We start from the raw sequence: 12,670 nt of genomic DNA, 5'->3' as shown, positions 1-12,670 counted from the left end.
TTTGGCTGGGAATGTGCTGGGAGGGAGGGGGGAGATTCCCCATCTGCTCTTGCTCTCTTGTTAAGCCATGTTCAATGTCTACTTGCAGCAAAGTCAGAGTTAATTCAAGATGTTCAAGTCTTATTCCAGTGTAATTGGAAGGGCCAAAGAGCTTTTAATGCCAGGTAAGTCTTGGGGATCTGGAGCCCTCAGGGTGAAGCCAACCCAGTGATTCCTGCTCCCTGTGTCCTGCTGTTCTCTCTGCTTCCACCTTAGGGGCTTGAAAAGCTTTGCAGATTTGATGTCCATCTGCCAAACACTTTGTGGGTGTTTGAGTTCTGTGTCCTTTGTAGATAACAATTGGGATTGTGCTGTAGTACAGCCCCTCTCAGAATCCTCCCAGAGACACCTGCACTTAGGATGTGTTTGCTTTCCAGCTGGCCCATGCCTCTCCCTTTTCAGTCCTTTTGTAGTTCCTTTCCAGGTGACCAGGGGATTTGTGTTGGAAGTGCCTGGCACTAAGTCCAGCATTGAAGGCAGAAGTGCTGGTACCCCTGAGCAGAGCTTGGGCTGTCCCACAGGCTGTGCTGCTTTGCCAGGGTACAGGCACAACCTGACTTGGCAAATGCTTCCCAAAGCAGTCAGGTTTTTTGGAAGGTGACTCCTTTCAAGCTTTCCTCTTCCTGATTTTCCAACTACATGGTGAGAAAAACAGCAAGTGTTGCTTCTTGCCTTTGCTCTGCTTCCTCAGCAGGTGAGGCACACCAGAGCAGAGCTGTATTCCTACAGGGGTGTTGTTACTCCATGCCCTGGAGTGGGCTGTTTGCTGCATACAGAGAACACAAATGGGGAAGATGAAACACTTCTTTACTGCTGAGCTGAGGGAGCCCTGGCCCAGGCTGCCCAGGGAGGGTGTGGAGGCTCCTTCCTTGGAGGGCTTCAGACCCCACCTGGACACATTCTTGTGTGACCTGATCTAGGTGGGAGCTGCTTCTGCAGGGGGTTGGACTGGATGATGTCTAAAGGTCCCTTCCAAGCCCCTACCATTGTGTGATTCAGTTAATTGATGCCAATGCTTAGAAAGGCAGTTACCAAATGCATGTGGTGTCTTCCCTGAAGCAAGAGACAGGTTGCTTGGATTCCTGTGCTTGGATTCCTTTCCTAGCTCACAGTTTGGCTAAAACTACTCATGGGGCAGCACTTGAATTTCTTGCCAAGTCCCTTCATGCTGGGCAGCAGCAGCTACACTGAGATCAAAGTCTCCTTGGGACATGTGGTGTGCTCTGTCAGCTGTGGAGAGCTGCCCCTGCCTGATGCCTTCTGCACAGCCAGAAAAACCCACCCTTTCTTACCTGTCATTGTTACAAAGTGTGCTAACTACCCTCTTACACACACTTCTGTGTTTAAAAGTGTTTCTGAATCAACTAGGGAGAGCAGGCTTCTGTTCTAGGCCTTTTCACATGCATCCCCTTCAACTCCACTGTGCTGTGCTTAGGAAGTGGTTCCTGTTTTGCAGGATTGACTGTTGCTCTGCTGGTTCAAGGCACATTGGGATAACCACAGCCTGGGTTTTGAGGGGTGGGTCATACTTGTTATGCCACAGTGTAGGGACATGAGCAGTGGATCAAGCTCTGCTGATGCTCAGGGCTGGAATGGAGCTGCCAACAGCCCAAATGTATCTTTTAACAGCCCAGTGCTGCTTTTTCCCCAATGGAGAAGAGCCTGGGGCTGTTAGTGGAGGAAAAATTGAATATGAGGCAGCAATGGGTGGCTGCAGCCCATATCCCAGGCTGCATCCAAAGCTGTGTGGGCAGCAGGTCAAGGGAAGGGATTCTCCTCCTCTGCTCTACTCTGGTGAAGCCTCCATGGTGAGATCCAATGTGTTCTCATCTTCATCTTCCCTCTAGAGATCAGCTCACTGCCATTGTGGGGTTGGAAGTGAGACCCCATCCCAGCCAAGGGTGTGTGTTGCCTCTTTGCTGTCCTGTGTGGGATGTGCCATTGCTCCTGTGCAGCTCCAGTGCAAGCCAAGAAAACAGAACATGGTTCAGTTCTTTCACAGCTGGAAAATGCATTGCTCAGCCCCACAGGTGGGTTGGTGACCTTGGGGTTTCAGTAGCATAAAGAAGCCATTTACTAGCTCTGGGAAAGGCAGAAAGCCAGCTAGAGGAGTAGGCAGGAGGAGGCCAGCAGCATCAGTTAACTGTGTCTTAGACAAGTCTCTGCAATGATGACTTCAGACAGTAGTTCCCACACTGTCCTCTGGAGGCTTGTGTTGGTCTGGGGGCTGTTACTGCTTTGATGGTGTTACCTCAGTTCAAGCTGATGTTCAGGGTTTGTGGTGCCATACTGGTTCTGAGTGCTCAGGCAGTCTGTGACTCCCACAGACAGGGAGCTTTGGGGCTTGGGAGACTGGCTTTTCATGTACCTCATGTACAAGGAAATGCCCTGATGTGAGCTCTGGCTTTACTGAGTCCCTTCCCCTACCCAGTGCTGAAGCATCATGTGGTAGAGCTTGAAATCAGAGTATTTTTTCTCCAGTGATTCCAAATCTCTCCTGGGCACAACATCTCCATAGTTTGCCATCATCTCATTCAGCTTCAGCTGGGTTTGTGTGAGGTCCTGCTGAGCCATCTTCAATGCCAAAGTTAACTCCACCACGTCTTCACCCTTGGGATCTTTAAACAACAGCCCATGAGAGTGAAACCACAGCTGTGGCTCTCTGAATTGTCTCATTTAGACCACAAAAGGCTGCAAAGTGCTGGCAAGAGCTGAATAGGTGGAGGCTGTATCATTGGTACTAAAGAACTGCCAGTCCTCAGTAAGCTTTGCAGATGACATGAAGCTGGGCAGAAACATAGGTTTGATGAGCTTAAAGGGCTCAGTGAATCAGGTGGGACTGGTAGGTACATCCCTGGCACATCCCTGCCTCTGCAGGCACTTCCCTGTCTCTACAGACACTTCCCTACCTCTACAGGCACCTCCTGACTCTACAGGCACATCCCAGTCTCTACAGATACTTCCATGTCTCTACAGGCACTTCCCTGCCTCTGCAGGCACATTCCTGTCTCTTACCCTTCCCACCCATCTATAGACATTTTAGCCATGAATTAACCTGAATCCTTTGAGGGATTAAAGCAGATCTGAAGGTATTTCAGAGCCACTTTGAAGCCCCCCTGCAGTGCTGTGGCTGTGCAGCTGGCTCTGTGAGCTGTGCTGTGTGTAGCTGAGGTGTACCTGTGTGTGCTGAGCTGCCCTGAGCTCTGGGGCAGCGACTCAACTCCTCAGCCAGGCTCTGCTGCAGGTGCTGCACCTGAGGGAGACACAGGCTGGGCTGGAGCAGGGGCACAGCACCAGGGAGGGACTCTGGGAATGGTTTGGTGGCTCTGGAGTAGAGACTTAAGGAGCAGAGTGGGATAAGGAGAGCAGAATGGGAACAGCTGGAGGAGGGGAGTGGGCTAGTGATGAGCCAGATAGAAATGTGATGGGTTCAGACTTGGAAGTTGGATGCAAAAGGGTATCCCATCTGAGTTTTAGCCTTCTAAGAGATGAATGATACACATCTCACCATCTGAGTTACCCTCAGAGATGTATGATATGTGTTTGGGGGCCCTGGGGCTGTTGAGCCTGGGGAAGAGAAGCCTGAGCTCAGGGGCACCTCAGCAATGCTGAGAAATGCCTCAAGGGTGGGTGTCAGGAGGATGGGGATGGGCTTTGCTCTGTGGTGCCCAGGGACAGCACAAGGGGTGATGGACATGAACTTAGAACACAAACAGTTCCACTTAAACACAAGGAACAAGTGCTTTGGTGCTGAGGTGAGGGACCCTGTCCCAGGCTGCCCAGGGAGGGTGTGGAGGCTCCTTCTCAGGAGGTTTCCAACCCCAGCTGGACACGTTCCTGTGCCCCCTGAGCCAGGGGAAGCTGCTGGAGCAGGGGCTGGGGCTGCAGCAGCTCTGCAGGGCCCTGCCCACCCCACCAGTCTATGATTCTATAATATAAAGATGCTAGAGGTGCAGTGTTGTAAAACAGTGCCTCTGCTTTTACATAAGAGCTTAAAATCTTAGTACTGAAGGTATTTCTTTCCTCCCCTGTCAGATGTGGCAGTGGCAGAGCCACATGGGACAAGAGATGCAAGTGAAGATGCCTCAGAGCAGCAGCACAGCCTGTCCCAGGGGAACAGGCTGTTCTCTGGAGCCCAGATGCAGCATCACCACTGTGCCAGGCATTCAGTGCCTGCTCCAGAACAAGAGGCCTTGGAGGTAAGAGATCAGATACATGAAATACACCAAACTGCACTTGGGAGACATTTGGCTCATCACTGCCTAATTTACCTGAGTCTGAAGAGAATGGGTTTCTTTTGGGAAGGCACAATCTGCCTTTGATCTGCTTTCTTGGCTCCAAATGCACAGTCTCATGCAACTTCTTGTATGCTACACACTCTCCCCTCTTTTTAGGGATGCCTTGACCTCTCTTGAGTTCATCCAGCAAAGAGCTCATGTGCTCTTCTTGGCTTTCTGTGCTTTCCACTCTCAGCTATTTCCCTTTAGACTTGAAAACCTTTCTTATTTACCTGAGGAACCCTCTGAGAACACTTGACCTGGATCCCAGCTCTTAATTACAGGGTAGAATTTGGTCTGATGTCACCTCCTTGGTGTGGAGGCTTGTTCTTGTGACTACAAATTCCACCAGGAGACTAAAATGTTCCAAGACAGGATATGGTGTGACTCAAGGGGGGCTGTGAGCAAGCCTCACTTTTTGAGTAACTGCATTATCCAGCAATCAGAACTCCCTCTCCTGACCAGCACATAAATGCTGGTGGACACTCAATAATCTGACCTGGAGGGGTTTTTATTCCTCCTCAAGAAAACCTGGTGTTAGCTTTGATGTACACATGCCATGGCTAAAACACATCCATGAACCTAAGAGCAGGAACTGCTTCTCTTATTATGCTTGGATGGGAGTTTCCTTCCCCTGCTATAACTGTACTCAAGGTTTTGCAAAGCTCTTTGGCTGTGATCCTTGCACTGGAACAAGGAGTGTTAGCCCAGGGATCCTGCCACTGGGCTGTTTGGTTGCTCAGTGTGGTCATGTTTAGCAAACTCATTTCAAGTCCCTGCAAGGCAAGAAAAGAAAAACCCCTTCCCATGGAACTGTGTTGGTTGGAAAAGCCCTTTAAGCTCCTTGAATCCACCCACTCACCTCACACTGCCAAACCCACCATGAACCAGGGTCAGGCATTCAGCTGGTTGCTAAAAACAAAGCTCTTCTGCTCTGAATTGCCCAGAGACTTCAAAGGGAAATGTTACACCCAAGGAATAGGGAGGGAATCTGTGAATGAATGCTTAAAAAGGGAAGCAAATGCCTCAGCTCTGTGTCCCCTCCAGAGCCTGGCTGCAGAACTGGGAGCATCTTGCAACTGCTCTCACAGGGGGTGGCAGGAAGGAAAGCAGAGGCTGGCCTGAACCTGCCCTCAGGGGCACTTCAGAGGGTCCCCCAGGGTGCTGCAATGGGTACTGGAGGGTTCTTGAAGGAGGGAAACTGACTTCAGATGAAAATGTCTTTAAGTAGTGATTCAAAGTGAGTTACTGCTCAGGGAATGGGTTTGTTTCAAGCAGTGGCTGTGCTAAGGAGCTCAGGTAACAGGTACTGGGAGAACATCTAACCTTTACAAGACTGTGTGAGCAGAAATCTGCTGACACTTGATAGTGCTCAGCTCCCAGTGTGAAATGAGCCCCTGCCTACAGTCTATTTCCAGCCCTCTGTGATTGTTTACAAGGTTCTGGTATCACTGTGGCATCAGAGTGCCAAGCAGAGGGCAAAGCTCACTGAGGATGGCCAGGGAACAGCCAGTGCAGGGCTCTGCCTTCCTTTGCTTCAGGAGGCATCCAAGCTTCAAGTTACCAGAGCAAGTGCAACCAAATACCCTGGCATGATGCACCCTGCTATGAAATGTGATTGTCCCACAAAACCTGGAGCCACTGCTCTTGCCTCTTGGGTCTAAAAAGCTAAAATAGCACAAGAAAGCAGATCTCTGACAACTTCATCTTATGTAGGGAGGAGCCAGAGCTGACAGACCCATCATATCATTGAGGCTGGAAAAGCCCTTTAAGCTCAGTGAGTCCAACACCCAGCACTGCCACAGCCACCACCAAACCAGAAGCAGCAGCTCCTGGAGGGTGCTTGTGGCCTCTGGTTAAACACCATGGGCTTGCTTTTGGATTAATTCTTATGTTTGAAACTACATGGGCCAAGTTCTGGCTTTGGCATTTGCCATCTCCATCCACTCCTAAAGCTGGGGCCAGGAACAGTGACACTCTCCTCTTTCCTCTGCTCTTAAACTGTGATACTTCAGTCACAAAGGTGACATCTGAATCTGCAATTCCAGAGTTAGCAGCAGCACACAGATTTCTCTCTATATATATATCTACAAAAGAAGGATTTAAATGATTAGGACTTGACTTCCTGATAGTCTGGGCTGGCCCCTGGGCTTCCAGCAAGATTCAGTTGACCAAGTTATAGCTGAAGTTGGGATGTTTCCCTGGAATTCTTCAACTCACCAGAGTGTTCTGTTCCTTGGACAGGCTATATTTCAGACTGGTGGTAGGTGTTTGGCAGCCTGGAGCCCCAGAGGAAGGTTCAGGAGCAGTCCTGTGAGAGGGCAATAAAGGAACTTTCCAAAACACACACAATTAAGCAACTCTACAGTGGCTGAGAGCCTGGCTCATGGGTACTGAGGGGAAGCAGGCAGGTAGGAAGGGTTTGATGGATAAAACTACCCAAGAGCATACCGTGCAGGGAGGGACTGATGGAGAGGTCTGTGGTGCAGCTAAACTCCAGGGTTTGCTCAGCAGCAGAATCTCCAGCTGGATGGGACCAATGAGCATCATCAAGTCCAACTCCCTGCTCTTCCCAGGACCGCCTAAACCGACGAGCATCAGCCAGATGCTCCCTGACCGCTGAGCGGCTCGGTGCCACCACCCAGGGAGCTTGTCCCACCCCTCAGCGAAGAACCTTCTCCCAGCCTGGACGGCCCCGATGCCGCTTCACTCCCTCCCTGCGTCGTGTCGCTGGTCAGCAGCGCAGAGCAGCAGCTGCCCCTCTGCTGCCCCCCTCGGGGAAGCTGCGGCTGTGACCAGGCCGCCGCACAACCCTCGGGAGCCTCCTCCCGGGCCCAGGCGGGCCGAGCCTGGGGCAAACCCACGCGAATGGGGCAGAGGGACGAGGCGGAGAGCGGCTGGCAGGGAGCGGCGCGTCCTGCTGCCCCCGCGCTGCTGCTGCCGCCTCCCCGCTGGCTGCCGGGGCCGGGCCGGGCTCCGCTCGCTCCTCTCCCTCCGGCCGCCATCGCGGCGCTCAGCGATCGCTGTTTACAGCCGTCGCCATGGAGACGGGCCCCGCCCCCCCCGGACCCCGCCATAGCTGCCCGTGCGGCGCCTGACCCGCCCGCTGCCGATCGCCCGGCCGACGCGGCCCAGCCCCGCCCCGGCGGCAAGCGGGCTGCTCCGGAGCGCCGGTGCCCGCAGCGCGGCCGCCCCAGCGGCGCTGCCCGTGGCCGTGCCGGGGAGGCCGCGACCGGCCCGTGAGCGGAGGCGGCGGGCGGGGACTCCGGCAGGCGCGGGGCGGGGCTCGGGGCGCGGAGGCTGTCGGGAGTTGCGGTCCCCGGGCCGCGCCGGGGGAGGGCGGGCGCGGGAGGCGCGGACTCGGTTTCCCGTCGGGCGCCGCGAGCCCATTGTGGCCGCGCTCGCACGCGATTGGCTGGCGGCCGGGGCCGGGCGTCGCTCCCCGCCCGCTGACACAAAGCGCATCCAAGATGGCGGAGGCGGGCGCGGGCAGCCTGCACGGCGGGGACGCGGCGCCGCCGAGCCCGCCGCGGGAGCAGGAGCTGAGCCGGCGCCTCCGCCGCCTCTACCCCGCCGTCAACCAGGACGAGACGCCGCTGCCGCGCTCCTGGAGCCCCAAGGACAAGTACAACTACATCGGCCTCTCGCAGGGCAACCTGCGCGTCCACTACAAAGGTGCCGGGACGGGGCGGCGGCGGCGGCGGGGCTGGGGATCGGGCTGGGGCTCGGGCTGGGGCTGGGGATCGGGCTGGGGCTCGGGCTCGGGCTCGGCTGGGGCTGGGGCTCGGCCGGCAGCGCGGAGGGCGGCGGGAGCGGCCTCGGCGCGGGGCTCGGCAGGCGCAGCGGCCCTGCAGCCGAGGGCTGTTGTCCCGGCGGTGCCAGCGGGCCCTGGCCGTGCAGCCGCGGCGCCTGTTTCCCCTGTCATCCTGCTCAAAGCTCGGCCGAGGGGCCGGCTGGCGGCGCCGCGCTGCGCAGCCGGGGCTTCGGCTCCCCCCGAGTTCGGGCGCAGCAGGCGCTGGCAGACGTGTGGGGACTCGGGGAAGCCCCCGATGGTTTTCTCGGTGGCTGGTGGGGGCGGTTCTCCCGTCGCACCCGGCAGAGAGCCGCTCGTTCCTTTTCCTGCCTGGTTAGTAAACACTGATGTCATTCCCCTCTTGTGTAATCATCGCTGTCTTGTGTTTGCATACGTTGGTCCTCAGAGCCTGGAGGTGGGGAGGGGGAGAGGTGACACCGCGGGTCTTTGTCGGGAACTTCACACTGAAAACAAAGGGAGAGCCGGGGTGCTTTGCAGTGCAGGGGCTGTTCAGGGGGGCAGCACGGGGCTCACTCTTCTAGTGCTTTAAATCGTTGCCTCTCCATAGAACCAGCTCCCTGCTGCCTTCAGGAGTTAAGATCACAACGTGGGAGCCTTTAGAGCCTTCAGATTCCCGCCCCCCAGTACTTACCTTTCTGCTCTTTCCTAGGTCATGGTAAAAACCACAAGGATGCAGCCTCAGTCAGGGCCACACACCCCATACCTGCAGCCTGTGGCATTTATTACTTTGAAGTGAAGATTGTCAGTAAAGGCAGAGATGGGTAAGTGCCCTACTGCACTGTGGTGGTTGCTGAGGTGTGTTTGGCAGCTCTGCTGTGCTCTACCCTCCTTTCCCCCAAGGGTTAGAGGCCCCTTGGCTGCAACAGGCAGCTGCATCACGGGGAGGTTGTGTTCTCCTGGCTGTGTTGTCCTGTGTGAGCGTGGCACAAGGTGCTGGCACTTACAGGGCTGCTGCCTGGGCAGCTTTGAGACATCAGGCAGCTTTGGGGCTCTTGGTGCAGTTGGAATTAAGGAGGGTTTTGCTCTTGTTAGCTAGGTGTGGCCACCCCCTGGCAAATCCCAGGGAGGAAGCTGCATTTTGGCCTGTTAGCTCTTGGCAAGGGGAGGAGCTGTCGTAGCAGGACTGGAAGGAGAACTGCTGAGGCCTTTTTCTAGAAGCCTCATATTTGTGATGAAGGAAAAGGTGTTTAAAGGGAAGGAACAGTGAAGGGCAGCCTGATAAGCCTCAGCACCAGCTTCCTCAGCAGCTACGGCTTAAGGGGGAGTCTTCACTGTGAGGTGAGGGAGCCCTGGCAGGGGCTGCCCAGATGGGCTGTGGAGGCTCCTTCTCTGGAGACATTCCAGCCCAGCTGGATGAGTCCCTGTGTGCCCTGCTCTAGGTGGTGCTGCTCTGGCAGGGGGGTTGCACTGGGTGATCTCTCAAGGCCCCTTCCAGCCCTTGAGGTTCTGTGATGCTGTGGAGTGAAGTGACTGTGAGTGTAAGATGGAATCCACGCTGCTTCTGTCTGTGTGGGACCTGGCTTTGGACTGAAACATTGCCTCAGCAAAGGCTGCACCCCAGACTATCATGGCAGATAAGAGCTGTGGCAGCTTGGGAGGCTGTGCTGGCTCCAGAGAATGGGTTTTCGTGACCCAGTCCTGGCTTTCTGTGGCTACACTGAGCACTGCAGGCTGTTTGCCCTGTCAACCTGTGCAGAGCTCAACAGCAGCAGGGGCTGTGGGCAGTGTCACCAGCAGCCATCCCTCTCAGGGCTGCACCTCAGGGTCCTGGCTTGCCACTGGGGCTTTGGATCTCAGCCAGACTCGTGCTCCCTTATCAGGCAGCGTTTTCATCCAAGGTGTGACTGAACCAGGGTGTGTGTGGGGTTCCCTTAAAGCAGCCTCGAGGCTGCTGGGAAGTGACATGGGGCGCTTCTAACCAGGTCTGGGGTGCTGCTTGCTTTCATCTTTCTGAAGGTGTCAGCATGCTGCCTGTGTGTGTGTTTGGGATGTTTCATTGATGAAGGAGGTTCCACAGCAACACAAGGAAGAATTTGTTCCCTGCTGAGGTGAGGGAGCACTGGAGCTGCCCAGATGGGCTGTGGAGTCTCCTGCTCTGGGGACATTCAACCCCAGATGAGTTCCTGTGTGCCCTGCTCTAGGTGGTGCTGCTCTGGCAGGGGGGTTGCACTGGGTGAGCTGTTGAGGTCCCTTCCAACCCTTGTGATGCTGTGATATCTCAGATAGAACCACCCAGAAGGAAAACCACACAGGAGAAGACACTGAGTGTAGTGAATGAATCCAGCCTTTCAAGAACAACATTAGAAGTCTGGCTGGTTTAAGGGTTTTGGGGAAAGGCAGCAAACTCTCCTGCTAAAATCCAAATGGAAGCCATAGCTTCTTCCTGTTGCAGTGTCTTGTTGTCATTGTTGAATTGAGAGGGGAGCTGTTTGTAGAGACACTTGCAAAGGGTCTTGAATTGTGCTGCTAACAACGGTCAGGCTCTGTGTGCAGAGGTGGGTGCTGGGCCAAGTGCTTCACAGATCCAGGGAGAGGACAGGCTGTCTTCTTTCACTTGGCTGAGCTGGTGATTAAGTGCCTGCCTGATTTGAAACCCTTCACTTGACGAGTTTTATGTTGCTAAGGTGGAAATAATTTCCAGCCCACCTCGAGACAGTTCCCCAAAGGAAACAGATCCCCAGAGGCCGCTGAGCAGCTCTTGCTCCTTACCCCCTTCCACATCAGTCTTACAGGGAGATAATGGAACTTGCTGCATCAGAGTTTTCTCTCTTCCTTGCCCATAGTTGGTTTTGCTGTCATGCCACTTGCTTTCCAGCAGCAGTTCCAAAGACAGGGCCAACGTGTGTCAGCGTCCCGGGGGTCCCAGCCATTCCTGGGCCTTGCTTTCCTTTTGCTGCTGGAGACTGCTCCAGTTTTTCTCCTCCACGCTGCAGCTGTGAATTTCTGATGTAGCTGCTGCCTGTGTGTTGCTGAGGAAGGGTCTCTTGTTTGTCTGGTCCTTGGTGGTTTGAGGTGTGCCCGTTGGAACAGTGGGCAGCACTGATGTCTGTGCTTAGGAAGCTCTCTGCTGTTTGTTACACCAGGATGGCTTCAGTTTCAAGGAATAAAAGTCCAGAAATTTAAAGAAGGGATTGGAGGGAATGAAAGGAAGTTTTCAAGAGGCAAAGCATGTCCCCATCTGGGAACCCTTTAGCAGGGAGAGAGGAAGAGGATTGTTTCTGAGCTCATTTTCAGTCTGGGCACTTCAAGTGTAAAGTCTGCCCTGTGGCTTGTCATTTGGTGGCTGCTGCATGGAGCAGTGAGGTAAGGACTGTGGGATGTTACTCTGTCTCTCCTGCTGGGGTTTGTGACAGCTTTTCATGTTCAGGTTTAGAGTATGAGTGACTGGCTTTTGAAACAAGGCTTGCTTCAAAAATAGCTTGATGGAACCAATGGCAGGAAGTGTGCTTTGGGGAGTCCTGGTTCATCTGACTCAACAGCCCCAAGCTCTCATCTCTCTGGGATAGTAAGTGTCACTGTAGCACTCTCCACTCTGGTTAGATGCTAACAAACAGAGCAGACTAAGGCTCCAGGTAAGAAATGGGACAGGTAGCAGCTCCCAGTGGCTTTTACTGGAGATGGAAGAGCCCTGAAGCTCACTTGATGACTTCTTGATGACAAGAGATGTTGCCTGTCTGTGCTCTGATGAGGGTTCTTGAATTGGCATCAGCCAGTGCCAGTTCTGGCTTGGTGGTGTCACCATGGTAGAGGAACCTGAGCTATAGAGACCACTGAGGTACCACAACCACCTTTTCAGCTTCTCCCTTCTGCTCAGGTGATGTAAATCCAGCCTGCTGTGGTTCTGGCCTTTGCTTCCTCCCACCACACTGTATCCTAGCAGTCAAAACACATACCCTCACCTCCTCCTATTTTGCTGGCAGATTGCCTCTGTGCTGGCTTTTGCAAAGCCCAGTGCTGGTGTGAGGGAAGAGGGAGGGACTGCAGCAGCACAGACACCATTTGCTTTGGGCTGCCCTGGTGCTGCACCCATAGCTGGCAGAAAAGCTTCCTCTTTTGCATTGTTGTCCTCCCCTGCCCTTTCCTGCCTCTGCTCCATGAAGGTGCTTTTGTGGCAAGAAGCAAGCAAGATGGTTATGAAAACTCTCCCTTCAGTAGATTTTCTGGCTGGGCAGGGGTAGAACATGGCTTGCTGTAGTGGTGGGTGTTCCAGAGCAAGTGCAGCTTGCACAGACTCCATTTGGTGCACTTCAGAAGCTTTTGTCAGCTTTTCTTAGCTTTGGGTCTTCCCCTGCTGATGCACTGAGACATAGACACACTCCTTTCACTCAGAGAAGTGACTCAGACTTACCTTTAGCCCAGCTATGGTCACTTCTCATCCTGCTGGCTTTAGTCTTTACTGATAACAGGTCATTATTTACTGGGGCTTGCTTGATTGTCTCTTTCCTGGGAGAGGGGAGGGAGGCTGCCAGGCTACCATTGGAAAGCTGCCTTGCCAAGGAGGGTGGGTTAAGGAAAGCAGAGCTGTTGGTAGATCCATCTG

The 12,670-nt window shown here is 54.2% G+C and overlaps 1 protein-coding gene across 3 annotated transcripts in view; it reads left to right on the top strand.

Moving 5' to 3' along the window:
* Window positions 1-7,775: 7,775 nt before the first annotated feature.
* Window positions 7,776-12,670, top strand: part of RANBP10 (RAN binding protein 10) — a 95,848-nt gene continuing 90,953 nt past the window's right edge. For all 3 annotated transcript variants that reach the window (XM_062007168.1, XM_062007166.1, XM_062007165.1), the window contains exons 1-2: window positions 7,776-7,991; window positions 8,780-8,891. In XM_062007168.1, coding sequence (XP_061863152.1) covers window positions 7,787-7,991; window positions 8,780-8,891 — 317 coding nt within the window. In that variant the 5' untranslated portion in view covers window positions 7,776-7,786. The remainder of the gene's footprint in view (window positions 7,992-8,779; window positions 8,892-12,670) is intronic.

Source organism: Colius striatus, chromosome 14 (genome assembly GCF_028858725.1).
Source record: "Colius striatus isolate bColStr4 chromosome 14, bColStr4.1.hap1, whole genome shotgun sequence".
Classification (NCBI taxonomy): domain Eukaryota; kingdom Metazoa; phylum Chordata; class Aves; order Coliiformes; family Coliidae; genus Colius; species Colius striatus.
This window is presented reverse-complemented; position numbering and strand designations above follow the sequence as displayed.